Source organism: Triplophysa rosa, linkage group LG22 (assembly GCF_024868665.1).
Source record: "Triplophysa rosa linkage group LG22, Trosa_1v2, whole genome shotgun sequence".
NCBI classification, from domain to species: domain Eukaryota; kingdom Metazoa; phylum Chordata; class Actinopteri; order Cypriniformes; family Nemacheilidae; genus Triplophysa; species Triplophysa rosa.
In genome coordinates, this window is record NC_079911.1 from 15,361,030 (window position 1) to 15,380,321 (window position 19,292).

The 19,292-nt window shown below is 38.4% G+C and overlaps 1 protein-coding gene across 17 annotated transcripts in view; it reads left to right on the top strand.

Annotated features, from left to right (window-relative positions):
* nbeaa (neurobeachin a) overlaps positions 1 to 19,292 on the top strand; it is a 101,816-nt gene that overhangs the window by 75,012 nt on the left and 7,512 nt on the right. Inside the window, exons 23-49 of one of the 17 annotated variants that reach the window (XM_057320692.1) lie at positions 238 to 455; positions 543 to 696; positions 1,557 to 1,580; positions 2,307 to 2,390; positions 3,071 to 3,251; positions 3,824 to 3,948; positions 4,167 to 4,274; positions 4,672 to 4,840; positions 5,895 to 6,369; positions 7,757 to 7,911; positions 8,021 to 8,147; positions 8,627 to 8,746; positions 11,246 to 11,379; positions 12,633 to 12,694; positions 13,862 to 13,926; positions 14,394 to 14,502; positions 14,644 to 14,810; positions 14,949 to 15,073; positions 15,243 to 15,389; positions 16,747 to 16,883; positions 17,130 to 17,247; positions 17,339 to 17,441; positions 17,650 to 17,765; positions 17,884 to 17,996; positions 18,120 to 18,260; positions 18,397 to 18,516; positions 19,031 to 19,183. In XM_057320692.1, the coding sequence (XP_057176675.1) occupies positions 238 to 455; positions 543 to 696; positions 1,557 to 1,580; positions 2,307 to 2,390; positions 3,071 to 3,251; positions 3,824 to 3,948; positions 4,167 to 4,274; positions 4,672 to 4,840; positions 5,895 to 6,369; positions 7,757 to 7,911; positions 8,021 to 8,147; positions 8,627 to 8,746; positions 11,246 to 11,379; positions 12,633 to 12,694; positions 13,862 to 13,926; positions 14,394 to 14,502; positions 14,644 to 14,810; positions 14,949 to 15,073; positions 15,243 to 15,389; positions 16,747 to 16,883; positions 17,130 to 17,247; positions 17,339 to 17,441; positions 17,650 to 17,765; positions 17,884 to 17,996; positions 18,120 to 18,260; positions 18,397 to 18,516; positions 19,031 to 19,183 (3,750 nt within the window). Of the gene's footprint in view, positions 1 to 237; positions 456 to 542; positions 697 to 1,556; positions 1,581 to 2,306; positions 2,391 to 3,070; positions 3,252 to 3,823; positions 3,949 to 4,166; positions 4,275 to 4,671; positions 4,841 to 5,894; positions 6,370 to 7,756; positions 7,912 to 8,020; positions 8,148 to 8,626; positions 8,747 to 11,245; positions 11,380 to 12,632; positions 12,695 to 13,861; positions 13,927 to 14,393; positions 14,503 to 14,643; positions 14,811 to 14,948; positions 15,074 to 15,239; positions 15,390 to 16,746; positions 16,884 to 17,129; positions 17,248 to 17,338; positions 17,442 to 17,649; positions 17,766 to 17,883; positions 17,997 to 18,119; positions 18,261 to 18,396; positions 18,517 to 19,030; positions 19,184 to 19,292 lie in introns of all 17 variants that reach the window. The other 16 variants (XM_057320678.1, XM_057320679.1, XM_057320680.1 and 13 more) reach the window with 16 other exon arrangements.

Consider the following 19,292-nt stretch of genomic DNA (forward strand, 5'->3'; position numbering starts at 1 on the left):
GATGCGATTAATCACGATTAATTGTTGAACAGCCATTAATGAATTATAATAATGACTTCTTTTTTAGCAGTACTTCTAAAACCAGTTAAATGGGATTTGAGTGACATAAAACAGTTTTAACCAAGTAATCTGGTATAGTCCCAGAAAGAGTAAATAACCTAAGAAATGCAAGAAAATGAACAAACAGACAAAGCAGATGTCAGCAACACTAATGAACAAACAACTGTTTGTCTTCAGGCTCTTCATGGCCGTCTCTCGAGTCAGATGGAGAGGGACCTCCGTGTGGATCTGGGCTTCCGTGGCATGCCGATGACCGAGGAACAGCGACGGCAATTCAGTCCCGGTCCCCGCACCACAATGTTCCGCATCCCAGAATTCAAGTGGTCACCCATGCACCAGCGCCTTCTCACCGACCTGCTGTTCGCCCTGGAGAGTGACGTGCACATGTGGAGGAGGTACGAGTTTTCTTTGAAAGAGCAACATTTCTATTTCAATGTGCTTGCTGTTGTCACGTCTGTCTGTCTTTGTTTTGTTTTTCTCAGCCACTCTACGAAATCGGTCATGGACTTCGTAAACAGTAACGAGAACATTATATTTGTTCACAACACCATCCACCTCATTTCTCAGATGGTTGATAACATCATTATTGCCTGCGGTGGGATCCTGCCCCTGCTCTCTGCTGCCACCTCACCATCTGTAAGTGACATGTGTGCGCCCTCTAGTGGCTGCATATACCAGTACAACCCATTTAGTTAAACAAGACACTTATGTTCTCAATTATCACATAAAGTATTTTCATCCCTCAGATTATTAAAGAAAACAAGTTTTTAATTTAAGTCTATTTTTTTGGGTTGACCCAAAGTTTTATAAAGAGGTTTAAAATTTGAGAGGATGTAATTGGTACTGACTTCTTAATAATTGTGATATATTTACACTTTATTGGGGGGAAAAAAACTTTATATTCCAGTCCCTGAGTGTCATTGGATCTAATAAATTGTGGCAACAATGCAGAGTTTATCATTTGTACTGATTTTAATATATTTTTTATAAAGATGAATGACAATGCAGCTCGTCTCATATTATTGCCTCCCTAAGATGAGTCACTCTATTGTTTTCCTCACTATTGTCACCAAGTCGCTTTGGATAACAGCTAAATATAAACATACTATCATTGGACCAGGAAATAATGTCTTTAAGAATGCTGACTCCAGTCTGCACAAAGAGTCTTTAAGTCCAAGTTTGGCAAGTTTGATCCTCAGCTCTCTCTTATCCAAAAATATGATGAGCACATACAGTGTTAAGATCTTAAATGCAAGTTTTCATAGGTCCTTTTTCTTTCTCTCTGTTTTTGGCATGTTACCCACAGCCTACCCTTTTATTTCTGGCAAATATAATTCAGCTCTTAACATTCAGCTATTAACAATTCTCTGTTTACTGACCCTGTTGTTTTGAACAGCTTTTTGTTCTTATGTTATCTGTATATTATCTCTAATCCCTTCTGTTTTCCCCCGAATCTTTCCCTCTCTTTTGTCTGTTCTTCTCTTTTGCATGCGCAGAGTTCTAAGGTTAGTGCGAACCCTGTAAGTTCCTTTTTATTTATTCTTCTTTAACGTTCACAGTCTCATTTGTGTTTAACGTTTTTAATTCCTTTTTAACACAAATATAGAGTGTGTTTCAAATCAATGACATCAGCTCTACATTTTAATTCTCATCATAATTCTATTGATTGATACACTAAAATTAAGGCATTTTATTGCATTACTTAAATAATTTGTTTTGTATTAATATAATTGAATAGTACTGGTCTGTAATATCTTAAAGTTGTCTTTCCTGTAGCTCGGTGGTTAGAGCATGGCGCTAGCAATGCCGAGGTTCTATCCCAGGGATCGCACATCGTCAGATACAAATGTAGAGAATAATGCAATGCAAGTCGCTTTGGATAAAAGCGTCTGCCAAGTGCATAAATGTAAATGATTTTCAATTGGATCCGCTTAAAACACTTGTTTAACCTACCAAAGTGTTTCATCATCATATGTGTGTGTGTGTGTGTGTGTGTGTGTGTGTGTGTGTGTGTGTGTGTGTGTGTGTGTGTGTGTGTGATATTCAAGACAAACCTGTAACCCATTAAACCATAATCTGACCCAGATACTCATAATAAAACATAAAAGTATAGTAAATATAAATATAAAAGTATATTAATATACATATCCAATGGTACTTTACTGAGTCCTAAAGCAATGTTCTTCAACTAATAAGTGTCCTTATTAAAAGTCACCTTAATTTCTTCCTCTGTGTGGGTCCTGAAGACAAAAAGAAGTTCTTGCTTACAGAAAGGAATAAAAAGCAGTGAAGTTAATAGCCTGCCAGGAAGCTCTGGCACAGGGGTGGAGGTGGGTCGAAGCTGCCACCTTTATAAATACCCACAATGCACTGCAGCGTGACCCCCTTATTCACCACTATTATGTCACCTAGCAACAAGCTTGTTCCCAGTTTTCAACATCAATTATGTTCATGGCTCAGTTTGAATGAAAATGTGGATTTTAAGTGTCATTACACTTTTAGTTTTAGATTGATAATTGCAAGTCATTTCTGGTAGTTATGCAAGTAGGTAAATTTGTCTTCAAAAGAGAGGAAGTGAAAGTTTAAAAGCATATTTCTCTCTTCTTCAAAGGTCCTACCTGTACATTTATTATTAAAAAAAATCTCTGTTCTTATTAACCATAGTCTTTTTTTGATACACTATTGAATTACGTCAAACGTTTGATAATGATGTTGCAAATTGGTTAAGTGTTACCTGCTCACACACCAAAAGCTTCATCACTCAATTCTTTCTGTGCGGTGTGAAGTGACTTCCCAGCATCCCTTGTGCACTGTCACAGACTGTTTAATGTGGTTATGAGAGGAATGTTTTCTTTTGTCGTGTGAATCTGGTCGGGCATTATCAGTGTGCTACAATTACACATTTGGTTGTCTGTCAACACATTGTCACTATGAATTGAGAGCATTACTGTGTGTTTGTGTGTATTCATGAATTTCGCTAAACCTCTGGACTTCTGGCTGTGCATGACAGACTGAGCTGGAGAACGTGGAAGCGACACAGGGTATGTCCTCAGAGACAGCCGTCACATTTCTCAGCAGACTGATGGCTATGGTGGACGTGTTGGTCTTTGCCAGTTCCCTCAATTTCAGCGAGATCGAGGCTGAAAAAAATATGTCATCAGGGGGATTAATGCGACAGTGTCTGCGATTAGGTGCGTATAAAGAGCTAGTGAATATTTCGTATGTATATCCTTGTCTGAATAAAGTACCTCAAAGGTGAAGTGTCTAATTTCATAAGGTCATCATGTCATTGGCTGAATTAAAGTTGCAATATTTCAGGCCACTGAAACATACAGAAGTGTTTTGAAGAGAAGATAATAGATACCTGTATTAACAAAAGTGCCACTGCCATTACTATGAACAGAAGGGGAATGCAACGTTTAATATGACCACTCAATTTTAGCTTAGTAAACAGAAGTTATGGTGATTATGCAAGCGATATTAGAAATATCTGTATTCCACCATTTAAGTAGAAAGAACTGTGGTCTTGCTGACTGAAATAGCAGCCCAAATGCGTTGCAAACATGGCTGCCGACTGACTTTGTTTGACACCCTGTTTACACTCTTCAGAATGTAATTGAAAGTCAACTTGCCTATAATGACCTCACTCCCTACACAATAAAAGCATCAAACAAGTAACACGCATCGCCTTTTTAAGGGATAATAAATGATGTGAATCTGAGCTCATAGTTATGCTTTAGTCGATCGGTTCTTCTTCTCTCAGTGTGTTGTGTAGCGGTGCGAAACTGTCTGGAGTGCAGGCAGAGGCAGAGAGACAGGAGCAGCAAGACCTCCCTGCCCATCAGCAAGACCCAAGACAACCTACAGACAGCTGCAGCCGCCAGCAAGGTTACACACACACACAAATCTGCATCAACACAAGAGCAAACATGCACAAATATACTCTAAATAATTGCTAAAATGACCATTCTTAAACATTCACTGCATTAATAGTCTGTTAAATTGTTAAGTCTTGATTAAAAAAGTATATTAAATAAATTGTTAAACGTGAGGTTTGTTTGTTTGTAGTCAGTGGTTCAATGGACGGCTCTTTTTCTCTGCCTTAGACTGTTATACAAAATGTCCCTCGTAACCTCTCGCCCATCAAGGATCCGGACAGACTGCTGCAGGACGTGGACATCAACCGCCTCCGAGCAGTCGTCTTCAGAGATGTGGTGAGATGCTTCCTATCCTTCCTAACAAAATGCTTAAAGGGACAGTTCACCCAAATACGAAAATTCTGTCATCATTTGCTCATCATTTGCTTTTAATCCCGATTTTTTTTGGATGACTTGAAGATATTTTGACAAAATGTTGGTAACTGAACAACGGCGGTACCCATTCACTTAGAACTATTGTATGGACACAAAACTAATGCAAGTCGGTGGGTACCACATTTGTTTGGTTACTAACGTTCTTCAAAATATCTTCTTTTGTGTTCTGCAGAAGTAAGTCATACAGGTTTGAAATACCAAGAGGGTGAGTAAATGATAACAGAGTTTTTGTTTTTGGGTGAACTGTGCCTTTAATATAGTCATGAGGGAATTGTTCTAAACTATGTGCGTTCGATAGGATGACAGTAAACAGGCTCAGTTCTTGGCTCTGGCGGTGGTCTACTTCATCTCTGTCCTTATGGTGTCCAAGTACCGGGACATCCTGGAACCACAGCGGGAGATCGTCAGGTCCAGTAGCCTATCAGGAAGAAGCATTCGACAAGAGATTAATTCACCCACCAGCACAGGTGAAGCTACTTACTCATCCTATTCCAAGCTAAATGAATACATCTACTGTGTGTGTGTGTGTGTCTGTGTGTGCGTAGTTAAAACCTTGTTTGTGCTAAATAGGTGTGTATTTTTAGCCACTTTCCATTTACACACAAGCACAGCTTGGGCTAGAATTCATCACTCAACAGTCGACAACTTCCGCTGCGACCGCTCTTTTTCGTCTCTGATTAATGCTCCGATTATCTCCGCTATATTCTGCCCTAGAATGGAAACTCCCCACAGAGAAGGTTTCATCAACTTGAACATGCAAGAAATTATTGCAGCGCTTTATCTGACTGTGATATTGAATTAATATTCAGGTGGGACGGAGTCGCTCGACAGGCACACTGCAGTGAGTTTGATGAATGCGTCGCGGATGCGGCTTTGTAATGATTAAAGGATCAGTTCAACTAAAAATAAAGGCTCAATCATCATTTACACACCTTCATGTCATTCCTCATGACTTACTTTCTTCTGTGAAAATTTTGAAAATGGAAGAAATAAAGTGAATGATGGATGATGGATACTCCACCCAAAAATGAAACTTCTGTCAGTATTTACTCACCCCCAAGTTGTTCCAAATCTGTATACATTTCTTTGTTCTGCTAAACACAAAGAAAGATATTTGGAAAAATGTTCTAAAATTGTAGAACTGTTTTCCTACATTCTTCAAAATATTTATTTTTGTGTTCAACAGAACAAATAAATGAAACAATTTTACTACTGTCGTAGTAGGAAACGTGCATGACTTTTTTATTTTGTGAAACACAAAAGAAGATATTTTGAGAAATGTCTCTGTGGTTTTGTGTCTATGCAATAGAAGCCAATGACGTGAGGGTGAGTAAATGATGAAATAATTTTCATTTTGGTTAAACTGTCCCTTTAAGAGCTTCTGTGAGGATTATTGGTGACCAATTTAACATTTAGTCTGTTTCTCACATAAATCTATTGTTTGACTTGACTTGTTTGATAAAACTATTTTAGGAATTCTAACTTCATCTAAACTATTTCTTTCATGTATGTTTATTGCAGAAAACCCGTCATCCTTCACCGACGGTGTACGTGGAGACCGGCACGCCACGCCTCTGGAGGACCTCCCCCTGGAGAGCTCACTGCCCCACACCGACTCTGGCATCGGGGAGGAGCATGTCACCGGTGCCCTCAATTGCTCTGAACTAGGCGGGGACACTGGAGGAATGGGCGGGAACTCTGGAGGCCCGGACGCCATGAGCGAGTTACTCTGCACGCTGTCCTCAGAAGTGAGGAAATCCCGCGAGTCCCTGCTGGAGTCTCCTCCCGGCGTGGAGGTCCTGAAGCCGGCTGCATCTATCTCCAGCATCAGCCAGTCTAACAAGGGGATCAATGTGAAGGAGATTCTGAAGAGCTTGGTGGCGGCGCCAGTGGAGGGAGCAGAGGCAGGGCCCGAACCTCAGCCGTACAATCCTGACCTCGCCCTGAAGAGGGAAGCTGCCGCTATGCTGCCCATGCAGTTTCACTCGTTTGACAGGTAGGCAGGGTTTAGCACATCATAATAATGCGTTAAATTACAACAAAAATGCATAGGTATATGTGCTGTTATGACTCTTAAACTGAAGGCCTATAGAGATAAATGATAATAAAATGCCATTTAAAGTTCCAGTTTACGAAATGTAGAGGCATCTAGCGGCGAGGATGCGAATTGCAACCAACAGCACTCCTTAGAGCAGTTTGTCTGTTGCAACTGTAGAAACAACCATTTAAGGTGACCCAGTGTGTATGTAGATAGAAATAGCTCCTTCTAAGGTAATAAAAACATAACGTTTCATTATGTGAGGTCTTACACCAATGAAGACATAGTTATGTATTGTATATTATATTGCATTTCTGTCAATAGATCCTCCAAAAAATTACACACTGGACCTTAAAAATCTTCATGTCGTCGCTGTCGGTCGTAAAACCTCGTCTTTTTCCAAAACCGCTGCTGTTCAGAAAATGGAAAAAAAACACTGTTGTCAAAGTTGACAAGATCTTTTTTTATACTTTTCATTGGTTAAATATTTGCAAAATCCCTAGACCACCATGAATGGAACCATGATTTATGAATCACAAAATATGGAGATACAAGGTTTTTGTCCAACAGCAACAATATGCTTATGCTTTCTCTCATAACAATATAGTACTTTGCGAATCTATTTGTATTCAGGTTTGTATCCAATGCTTTCTTTGCATTGAATCAAATATTGTCATGTGATCTTGAAACGGGTTGTTTTGGATGAGTCACTTGTTAAATTACCAGTTGAGAAAATGCACGTGCTCTTTAATTCTCAAATTTATGCTTCTTAAAAATGTGGGTGGATTTGTTGAGCTCTCGAGTCAGTGTGTACATTGAATAAATGAATCATTAATGAATCAGTTACACACGGGTCCATCTGGGCACCCTGAGAACAAATCAAGTTGCCTAATGAACTCCCTGTAGTTTTAACTCCTCCACGTCAAATATGATTCTGCATGTTTCTCTCATTGTTAATACAATCTCGTACTCCGTATGTAGCTCCTCATTACCGTGCCGGCGTGTGCCTGTGGCTTTGTGTAAGTGCGCTGAGGACTCGTGAGACTAACGCAGTGTGTGGAATCCACTAGTTCTCCGCAGTTCAAACTGAAGCCCTCCAAACATCAATCTTCGTGGTTCATCCCAATTAAGAGAATCTGATGAATAAATTATACATAAGATTATGCAGGAGCTCCTTTAATGTTAATATTTTATCAGGACAGGTGAATATTTTATCACACGCTTCTTTTTCACAGGGTGGGCTGAATCAGTGTGAGACCACCGAAGATCCAAATAGCTAGAAACTGATTTAGGTTGCATGTGAGCTGTTTGTTTGTGAGCATTTTGGATTTTATTTGTCGCACAGGAGTGTGGTGGTGCCTGTGAAGAAGCCTCCTCCAGGAAGCCTGGCTGTGAACACAGTTGGTACACCCACCACCAGTGGAGTGCCCTCATCAGGAAGCACACCTAATATTTTTGCTGCTGCCACGGCAACGCCTAAAAGCATGATCAACACGACAGGTGAGTTTTGTAGCATATATACAGACATAGGGTTGTTTGACATCGAAATAAAACAAAGTATATGTTGGAATCCAGTACAGAACGTAATCTGGTTGTCTTACTTTAACAGGTGCCACTGACTCCGCCTCCTCTTCATCCTCCTCTTCGTCGAGCTTTGTAAACGGCGCCACAAGTAAAAACCTCCCAGCCGTGCAGACGGTCGCACCAATGCCTGAAGACACAGTGGAAAACATGAGGTACACACATTCACACATATTGCTTTATCCCGTCATCCAAGTTCATAAAACCAAATCAATCATGACATCACTTCCTGTCCGCTTCCTTTTTTGGTGGCCTCACTTCCGCCTGCTGCTTCCCATTAGTTTCTTCTCTGGGTCTACCTCATGTATCCTTTTTTGCATTGTTTAAGAACCATCGCACACACGGTAACAACTTCTCTCAGACGTAGGCTGAGGTCTTTAAGATACACTTTGAGGTAGCGTAAGGTCCGTTTCCAGCTGTGGATGGATGGGTGCATCTGTTTTCATTAGAATTCATATCAATTTTTGTTCGTTTGTGTTCACGTATTTGCATGAAACGGACGCTTTGGGGCTCAATCATCTTTTGATTTGGCATAGAGAAACACACAGGGTTTACGTCACACTATAGACTACAGTAAGCTGCAGTAAATACCTGTTCAGTCATTACTCTCTGTTTGTGCCCATTTGTATTGCAGTGCCTTTTGTGAAGTGGACCAGTGTCCACTGCGAACCAGGCTGACGCCTCCAGAACTCAAATCCTTTAGCTCGCTGACAGGATTCCAAACAGCCCCAAGAGATGCAGGACAGTTTCTTAGGCAAGAAAGCATGAACTGGCCCCATTAACCCAGTGCTGCCAGCTTAATCTTCATCTTCTCTTGTTTTGCTTTGTATTTTCTCTTCTGTTTTTCTCTCTTTGCTGGTGGTTGTGAGTTTTCTAGCCGGCCAGCTACGCCAACGCTGCTGCTTGTATCGATAACAGTTCTGCTAGATTTGATTCTGTCTCTTTTGCATTTACACTCAACTAACACTGTCCTAACCAGGTATGACGCAAGAAAGCTTAAAGCGTTGATTTATGTATCTTTTTATATTGAGTTTTAGTTTATTTTTACTTAACAAACCTTCATTCTTTACATTAAGCTGGGTGGCTCCGCCCACTGTAAAATCGCAATGTTAAGAATTACCATTACATTGCGTATTACCACTTACAATAGGACAAATTCAACTCTTGAGTTGTTGCTTTCATTAGAATGTTCCATGGCAACATTCAGGCACTTTAATCGAGAGATTACTGTGAGCTTAGATTTCCAAACTGCTCTTTTACAAAATATTTTAAATAGGGCTGTCAAACGATTAATCACGATTAATCGCATCCAGAATAAAAGTTTGGGTTTACATAATGTATGTCTGTGTACTGTGCATATTAATTTTGTATTTATAAAAACATAGGCATTTATTTAAGAAAAAGAAATATTAATATTAATAAACATTTACATATAATTTAAATGATTGGCAAATATAAACAAATACATTAAACATTTTCTAAATATATACATGTTTGCGTTTATAAATACTAAATTAATATGCACAGTACACAGACATACATTATGTAAACACAGACTTTTATTCTGGATGAGATTGATCTCGATTAATCGTTTGACAACCCTAATTTTAAATCAAAGGGCTGTTCAACTATTAGTCGCGATTAATCGCATCCAAAATAAAAGTTTGTGTTTACATATGTTTGTGCACTGTGCATATTAATTTTGTATTTAGAAACACATACACAGTGCATAGACATTTTATTATAAACAAAAACTTTTATTCTAGATTTGCTTAATCACGATTAATCGTTGAACAGCCAATATGATATTCATAAAGAAATGTGTGTAACCAAAACAGCTGCTGTGTTGGTTGTTTTGTTTTTGACATATCACAATAGTTACGTGAGAAATTTCAGATTTTTTGTTAGTTTCCTACAAACACAAGTTAGTTTTACAAACATATGAGTTAGTTTTACACGTTAATGGTTTTTACCCCAACAGGACTTGACACAGCATAAATATGAACTATTATTCTGATTGGCTGTGATTTTGTCACATCACACAGTGTTTTGCTGTCAGCCCAGACAGAAAATTACCTGAAACTGATTGCGTCACACTTGGTTAGGACATTTTGTCATGGACATCAGCTCATTTTGATAGCGCAGCTGTTGCTTAATGGAATGCAGAACTGAAGATAATTGATCATGCAGAGAAAGTGAAAACACTTTACAATAAAGTTGTATTTGTTAAATGCATTAGTGAACATAAACTAACACTGAACAATACTTCTACAGCATTTATTAAACTTAGTTCGTTGTAGTTTGAGCAATTTAATAATGCATTTTTTAAATTAAAAATTGGGCTGTCAAACGATTAATTGCGATTAATTGCATCCAGAATAAAAGTTTGTGTTTACCTAATATACAGTATGTATGTGTACTGTGCATATTAATTTTGTATTTATAAACACACACACACACACATATATGCATATATTTAAGAAAAGTTTATGTATAAAAAATAAATAAATTAAGTTATTGGTAAATATAAATAAATACATCTAAATATTTCCTAAATTTATATACATGTATGTATACGTTTTTGTGTTTATAAACACAAAATTGCTACGCACAGTACACAAACATATATTGTGTAAAGACAAACTTTTATTCTGGATGTAGTTAATCATGATTAATCGTTTGGCAGCCCTCATTAAAAGCTGTTAAAAAAAACTATACTGCGTATTGTTAGCTAATGCATTTATTACTATTAACAAATACAACCTTATTGTAAAGTGTTACGGATAAAGCGAACACGCTCAAAACAACACTGACCAAAGGCTTGACAGAATCAACCATGCTAGCTCGCCGTTTCTTTCCAGCTAACAATAGTAGAGATGTTTTCATTTATAAACTCATTCTTCTATACCACACTGGATGCCCCTAGATCTATTTACCATCAAACCTTTAGCATTCACCTCATTTAACAGTCTGGTGTCATTTGCATCCCTGACACTGCAGTGCTAGCGCAGGTTTAAAGAGCTTGTAGCTAAGCGCAGGGGCACGTAGGGGGTGATGTGTGCGTATAAATGGGTAATCTGTAACCATTTGCTCTCTCTGCCTCCCTTTGGTTGACTTCCTGTAGGACGGTTTTAAACCAGCAGTAATGCCGTAGACCTTGTCACATACTAACCAGCTGATATTAAAACATGGCTGTGTGGTTTTGAACTTGTGATCTAACTGCACCATCTTTCTGGCTTTTTGTCCCTCGCAGTATCACCACTAAACTAGAGCGGGCCCTTGAGAAGGTGGCACCCTTGCTGAGGGAGATCTTTGTGGACTTTGCGCCCTTCCTGTCGAGAACTCTGCTGGGCAGTCATGGGCAGGAATTGCTCATTGAAGGTACAGGTGCTGTATTGTGCTCCTTTTTTTCTCTACCTGGTGTCTCTGTGGAGTCCCTCACTGTCTGCTGTGTGTGTGTGTGTCCACCGGCTGCATCATACACACACAATCGTGCGAGTACATGGGCCCAGAGCAGGTATGAGAACAGGATGGTGAGACGTTAGAGAATTTTGATCGAATAGACGTTATAAAAGTGTTTTAAGGAATCAAAGCAGAAGTCTGAAAATCCACCTCTACAGCAATTCACATTTGCTTCATGTTCCACCGCTGTCTTTTGTCTCTTCATATTTCTTCCCTCTCTTTTCTCAATGTTTTTCAATCCCCCTCCTCCTGTAATATTATTTACCTTGGATATTTGCATATTGTATTTTCAAAGTGTTGGTTTAGAGTTGTGCTTAAAGTGATTGTGCAGCCAAAAATAAAAATTCTGTCATCATTTACTCATCCTTTGTCATTTCAAACCTTTATGACTTTCTTTCTTCGGCAGAACACAAAAGAAGGTATTTTGAAGCATGTTGTTAACCAGCACCCGGTCACTTGCATTAGTTTTGAGTCCATACAATAAAAGTGAATGGGTACAGCGCTGTTCGGTTACCAACATTCGGTTACCACTCTTCAAAACACAAAAGATATTTTGAAGAGGAAAGAAAGTTATACAGGTTTGAAATAACAAGAGGGTGAGTAAATGATGACAAAATGTTCAATTTTGGGTAAACTATCCATTTAAAATAAAAATGCAAATGCAAAAAACAAATACCTAAATGTAGCACAACAAGATAAAAATAAAGCATTTGAAAAAAACACTAAATAAATTAATTAATATTTTTATTAAATAAATAAATAAATATATATATATTTAATGCATTTACATAATTCATAAATAAAGTAAAAATTAATTTTGTTAAGTTATTAAATGTATTTTTCTTATTCAAAACTTTTTTAAACATTCTTTACAAAAGACAAATGCTGTTTTTAATTAATTATTATATCGATAATGAAAAACAATATTTCTCTCTCTCTCTCTCTCTCTCTCTCACTCACTGTTGTCCTGTCAGGTTTCAGTGTCTGTGCTTTCACCTCGTCTTCCTCACAGTTTAATGTCTGTCTGATTGTTTTTGCTGTTTAACTAAAGCAGTTTTTTTGCATGTTTAACACAGATTAGACTGTGTTACTTTGTAATGGTATTTTAGGCATGTACTGTATATGTGTTTCTAATAATGTGGACATGTGCGTGCTAAATTTTGATTTCTGTTAAACAGGTTTAGTTTGTATGAAATCCAGCACATCAGTAGTGGAGCTGGTCATGCTGTTGTGTTCACAGGTGAGACTTCTCTCTCTGTTATATTTCTTTACTCTTCCGCATTCTTCCACCAACCCAATTATCAAATTCATAAAGATGGAACCGCACATTTCACCATCTTCTACGTGATTAAAGGAGAAGAGGCTGAGATTACACTGCGTTCCAATTTCAAGCTTCATAAACTCTGAATTAAATCAAAAGCACTGAAACCGCATATAAACAACTTAAAATCTTTGGGAAAAAAGTCACAATGATGTAATGTGTCAATGTTCTCTAGTCTTTCACCAATGAGCCTTCCTTACAGCGTTGTGTTGTGTTCAACTAAAACAGGATCTGATTTCAGACCCACCCTATGCAGCAGGCCAGTGCTGGTATCACGGTTACTTTTAATTCTAATTAAACACAAAAATCGAATTCATCAAAGTTGGATGAAATAGTTTGACTTACCTTTTAAGAAGATGGTCCCTTTTCCATGTAAACCCAGCGATGATGTCGGGACACTTGAGCATCCATCGACTTGAGCAGAAAGTGTTGTTTCTTTCCTCTGACCAACGTTTTAAAAAGAAAAGATCCTTCAGTTAAATCCAACTGTCAGTATTTTATATTAGGAATTTTGGTGAACCTTTTTGAACCCCAAACAAAGTCTCTGTAAGATCCTGGTTTTAGCATCATCTCAGTTAGCTTCCTCTACCTTCAGAGATTAACTCAGGACTAGTAGGTTTGGGGTGTAGCAGTGGCCCATCCAGTGTTGGATGCCCTCTCCCCTCCTCCCTTAGTTTCCCGTCATCAGCACGTATAGTATTACTGAAGCTCCAGACCTTCCATTAATGGCTCGGGGGATTGAAACTGTACCCTAAATATTGATTGGCAGGAAGCAGGGGGTAATGGGAGCTATCTGTGATGTGTCCTTCTAGAAGCATCCGCAGCTAAGTGCATTCTGCCTCGCTTCCACCATAACCGCCCTCGCTTACGTGGCAAAGAGCCAATCAGAGATCGTCAGTACATCCATTCAGGAACCACATCAGACACCAGTCCTAAAAAACTCAAATGTTGTCCTTATTGTCAGAAGGAAGACAATAAATAAAAAAAATGTGTTTAATGCTTAGCATTGTTGTGTTTGTCATCGGATTACTGAAATGTTACAATTATGACTTGTAGGTCTGTAATGAATTTGTTTTGTGGTTTCAGGAGTGGCAGAACTCCATACAGAAGAATGCTGGACTGGCTTTTATTGAGCTGATCAACGAGGGAAGGTACAAACAAACCCAACTCTCCTTCTTGGTCGTACACGGCTAACTATGAATGTTAACGCTGACCACTGGAGCTTGATTCAAGATATAAACAAACTCATTCACCCTATGTCGTTCAAAACCTGTATGTGACTCTTTCTTCTGTGTAACACAAAAGAAGACATTTTAAGAAATAGATTAAGAGTGGTTTTGTGTCCATACAATGAGAGTCAATGGGGTCTCAAATTGTTTAGTGACCAACGTTCTTCAAAATATATTCTTTTGTGTTCTCTAGAAGAAAGAAAGTCCTACAGGTTTGGAATGACATGAGGGAGAATAAATTTCAAAAATAAAAGATTTTTGGCTGAACTGTCCCTTTAAAGGTGCCAATGTATTGACAGAAGATGCTCGTAATGGAAGTATAATATTGATTGTTTTTTTATTAAGTCTGTTGTTGACTTATCAGTAATGATGGGTGTTGTTTGTTTCAGACTTCTGTGTCACGCCATGAAAGATCATATTGTCAGAGTTGCCAATGAGGCCGAGTTTATCCTCAACAGGCAGAGAGCCGAAGATGTTCACAAGCATGCAGAGTTTGAGGTCAGTTAGTCTAGATCTATAGTTCATGTTTGACATATTGATTGATTAACTTTTAGGAGTATGACGAACAATGCATGACAATGCTTATCTTTACACTTTATGGTCACTGTATGAAGTACATATATTTCCTCTTTTCTATAGTCAAACTGTGCGCAGTACGCCGCCGACAGGAGGGAGGAGGAAAAGATGTGCGATCACCTGATCAGTGCCGCCAAACACAGAGATCACGTGACAGCGAATCAGCTGAAACAGAAGATCCTCAACATTCTGACCAATAAGCATGGAGCGTGGGGCACCATGTCGCAGAGGTACACTCACAACTCCCTGTTTGACGAAACTTTAGTGTTAATGGAATTTTAAGTGAGTATTTGTTACTGTGATTCTGTAATTGTGTTCCACCACCTCAAAAACGTCTCTCTCTCTCTCTCTCTCTCTCTTATTTTTAGTCAGCTGCATGATTTCTGGCGTTTGGATTACTGGGAGGATGACCTGCGCAGGAGGCGGAGATTTGTGCGCAATGCATTTGGCTCCACCCACTCAGACGTGACCTTCAAGTCTTTGGAGGAATATAGTCAGTTGAAAATATTCTCTTAACCTGCAATCATTCTTTTCCTACTATTTGACACCTTTTTATTAAAAACAGTTGACATCTATAAGGAGTTGAATAATAAAACATAGATAAAATAAAGTATTAACTGTGTGTCTGTTTAAAATGGCAATTGTATTTTTGCCAAAAGCAGGCCCTGAGGAGGAAGAGGCGACCAAGTCCAAGAAATCCTTTCGCAGTCATTCTGTGGTCAGTCAGAATCCAGAGACAGAACTGATGCTGGAGGGAGATGATGATGCGGTTAGCCTGCTGCAAGAAAAAGAGATTGACAATCTCGCAGGTATACAGCACATCAGATGCACTCTGGAGGCTTCTAGCCTTTCAGGCCATTCACAAGTAGGCACTTCTTAAATCCTATTGAATGATAAAACAGATTAGCGTTAATTGTCAGTCTTTATCAATAGCGCCGCCTCAGGATATTAGTGCAACCCTTGATGTGCGGCACTTCTTTGATGTTTTGTTGATGCACGTGCTAATGTATGCAACTATTACTCTATTCCCAGTGGCTTTTCGTCCGAGAGTATTTATCTCAAGAGGCAAGTTCGGTCTTACAGTAAATGAGTATGCTAATTAACGTTTTAGTCCAAAACAGGCTGCAACCCTTCAGTCTTTTGATGCAGAGCTCCTCTATATCTTCGCAAGCGTGTGATTTATGAGCTTTAAATACTTCATTTGATTCTGACATTGAATGACTAAATGACTAAATTAACAAATTAACACCAATCCAAGTAACCACTTATTTATCATTGTAATGAGCCACTGACTGCAATGAAATCATTATGTAATTAAGATAATAAGATTGTTTTTTTCTAAAAAAAAAAAAAAAAAGTCAAAATGCGTAGTATTTAGATTTAAAGTCCCCGTGAACCGGATATTGTGGTCGTTTTTACTTCCGTATTTTGACGCATTTGACGCAGTGAAATGGAATTTAGAATGAGAAAAATAGTGGGCGTGGCGTGCGTTTTTCACTGCAAATTGATTGGATGTATAAAAACAGCCATTGCATTTTGAAATGGAACAGTAGACTGACAATTGAAGGGGAGGAGTTAACAGATGCTCCGCCCAAGCCGTCTAACTTGCGTCATTTACGATGGATAGTCAGAAGTGCATTTTCAGATTTTAATTATGAGGGTACATGAATTTTAAAAAGAGAATGACCCACATTGATAAACTATTTACAATAAACGCTGCAATATTTCATGCAAAAATAGGCACTGTCATTTTTTATTTCACTGGGACTTTTAAGATATTCATTAGCTTTACTAATGTTAACATTACATTTATCTTAATAGTAGCTGCATGAACAACAAATGTATGCGTATGCAAATTAATTATTATAAATGTAATATTCATGTGTTGCTTGTAAAAATGTTGTTTCATCAGAATACCCAGCAACTTGGTCAAGATGTGGTAGTTACGGCTGCGGCATCTGCCCAAATGGGCTAGTCAGTCTAATCTTGACCCACTTGGTTTGCTAACAATTTATTTACAAGATCTGAAATCCAATAGTTTAGTACATATCGAAATGTATAATTTTCCAGAGATTGAAAAACAAAGTTAAAAAAATTCTAACCATAATTGGTTGTGATTTTTACTAATTTCTAAGTAAAGGCATTTTGTGGCGTGGGTTCTTCCAGGTCCCGTGGTCCTGAGCACACCGGCCCAGCTGGTTGCTCCTGTGATTGTTGCTAGAGGAACGTTGTCAATCACCACAACAGAAATCTATTTCGAGGTGGACGAGGACGATACGACTTTCAAAAAGATTGATGCGAAGGTATTCGACCTTCCTAATGTCCCTACACTAGAATTAAATATTCTTTTTCTGCATTTTTTACGTTTTTTTTTTTATAATTGTGTGGATGGAAGTATTTTTAGCGAACTTTTGCAATGTTCTTGTTATGTACCACCTTTGTTATTGATTAAATTGAATATTTTGTATATGCTCTATGTAGTTCCACTGCATTAGTTTTGCATCCATGTGTCATTTTTTGTTTGTTTGTTTGTTTTGTGTGTGAATCAGGTGTTGGGATACACCGAAGGTCTGCACGGCAAGTGGATGTTTAGCGAGATCAGAGCAGTTTTTTCTAGACGTTACCTACTCCAGAACACTGGATTGGAGGTCTTCATGGCTAACAGGAGTAAGATTCTGACTTGTATAAAACTCATTTCAAAATATGTTTTATTTCAATATTTTATTAACATTTTAACTTCGCCTTGTCCTCTTTGCAGCATCCGTCATGTTTAACTTTCCAGATCAGGCCACAGTAAAGAAGGTCGTGTACAGTTTACCTCGGGTTGGTGTCGGCACCAGCTATGGTCTCCCTCAGGCGAGGTAACGTCTTTGATGTTGACTCACTGTAGTATTTAACTGTAGCCTCTGTTCAGAGTCAGCTTGTTTTTGTTTAGAAGTATTTCTAGTTCTAGTTGGTTTTTAAAGCACAGTGTGTGTTTCTGATTCAAATACTGTATTCTGAACAGTAAAAGTGTTTCTTGCTTATGCTAACTGATGTCTCTGTTATTACGTCACTGTTCGACTACAGACGGATTTCTCTTGCAACACCACGGCAGCTCTTTAAGTCATCTAACATGACCCAGAGATGGCAACGAAGAGAGATTTCAAACTTTGAGTACCTCATGTTCCTCAACACCATTGCAGGTGAGATTGAGCTCATGTCGTTTTTTAAACAGGTTAATATAATCCAATGAAGTGATGTTACACAAATTGGAATAGGTTAGTGTTCAGCATCTGTATAATTTTATTGTGCTCTTTTCAGGGAGGACCTATAATGACTTGAACCAGTATCCTGTCTTCCCATGGGTCCTCACTAACTATGATTCTGAGGACCTGGATCTTACATTACCAGGGAATTTCAGGGATCTTTCAAAGGTACGTCACATCAGCTCTGTTTATTGAATCAAATTATTGTTTAAAAATAATTTACTGATATAATTTTTGTTATGCGATTATTAAAAAACCCAGCATTCCTTTGTCTTTCCTGCATATTTACAGCCAATCGGAGCCTTGAATCCAAAGCGAGCTGTGTTCTATGCCGAGCACTATGAGACATGGGAGGATGACGGTACTCCGCCCCATCATTACTCATCACTCTATTCCACCGCCGCGTCAACTCTCTCCTGGCTTGTCAGGATAGTGAGTACTAACAAAAAGATCTGGATTCTACCTTTAGCAATTGTTTTTTTATGCAATTTTACTTGAAATTATCATTTTTTTATAGGCAGTATCAGTTCAATTTAAAAGTATATATTTCTCTTTGTTAATAACACAGGAACCCTTCACAACGTTCTTCTTGAATGGTAATGACAACAAGTTTGACCATCCTGATCGGACATTTTCTGGTATCGCACGATCTTGGAGAAGTTGCCAGAGGGACACATCTGACGTTAGGGTGAGAACAACAACTTTCCTATTACTGTGCAAAATATAAGTCAAAATTCATAAACTTGCACATGAATATCATAACCCACTGTTCACCACAGAAATAAACTTTTATGGAACATAAGGCCCGATTCACATTTCGCGTCTAAAACCGCGCAGAAAACGATGCTAAATTTGAATCGGGCCTAAATTGTTGTATGTATGTAGCCAATACACTAGTATTCAAGAGTTTATGGTCATTTACTCATTTTTTTCACATTTTAGAGAAATTGAATTAAACTCACTTAAAATATGGAATAACTCAATTATGAAGAAATGAATATGTTGTGACAATTATTTTTGTCTCAAAATAATTTCCAGCATTTGAGCATACATCTTCAAATTAAAATATTTTTTTAAGATCATAAGAAAACTTCTAGTCAAGTTACTGTAAACATGCGAACGATGTATGAACATTTAATTGAATTGATTGTAATTCTGTTCTGTGAGGTCAACATACGTGTGTTTGTGTGTTTGTGTAACAGGAGTTGATTCCTGAGTTTTACTACCTCCCCGAGATGTTTGTGAACAGCAGTGGATATGATCTGGGGATGAGAGAGGACAGATTGGCCGTGTGTGATGTGGATCTACCAACCTGGGCCAAAAAACCAGAGGACTTTGTTCGCATCAACAGGATGGTGAGCGATGTGTGTGTGTGTCTGTGTGAAAATTAAGGTGCAATCACAACAGATATTTGGATTAATAGTCCAATTCGGCGCATTTTTCATGTGTCAAGAGTCAAAGACG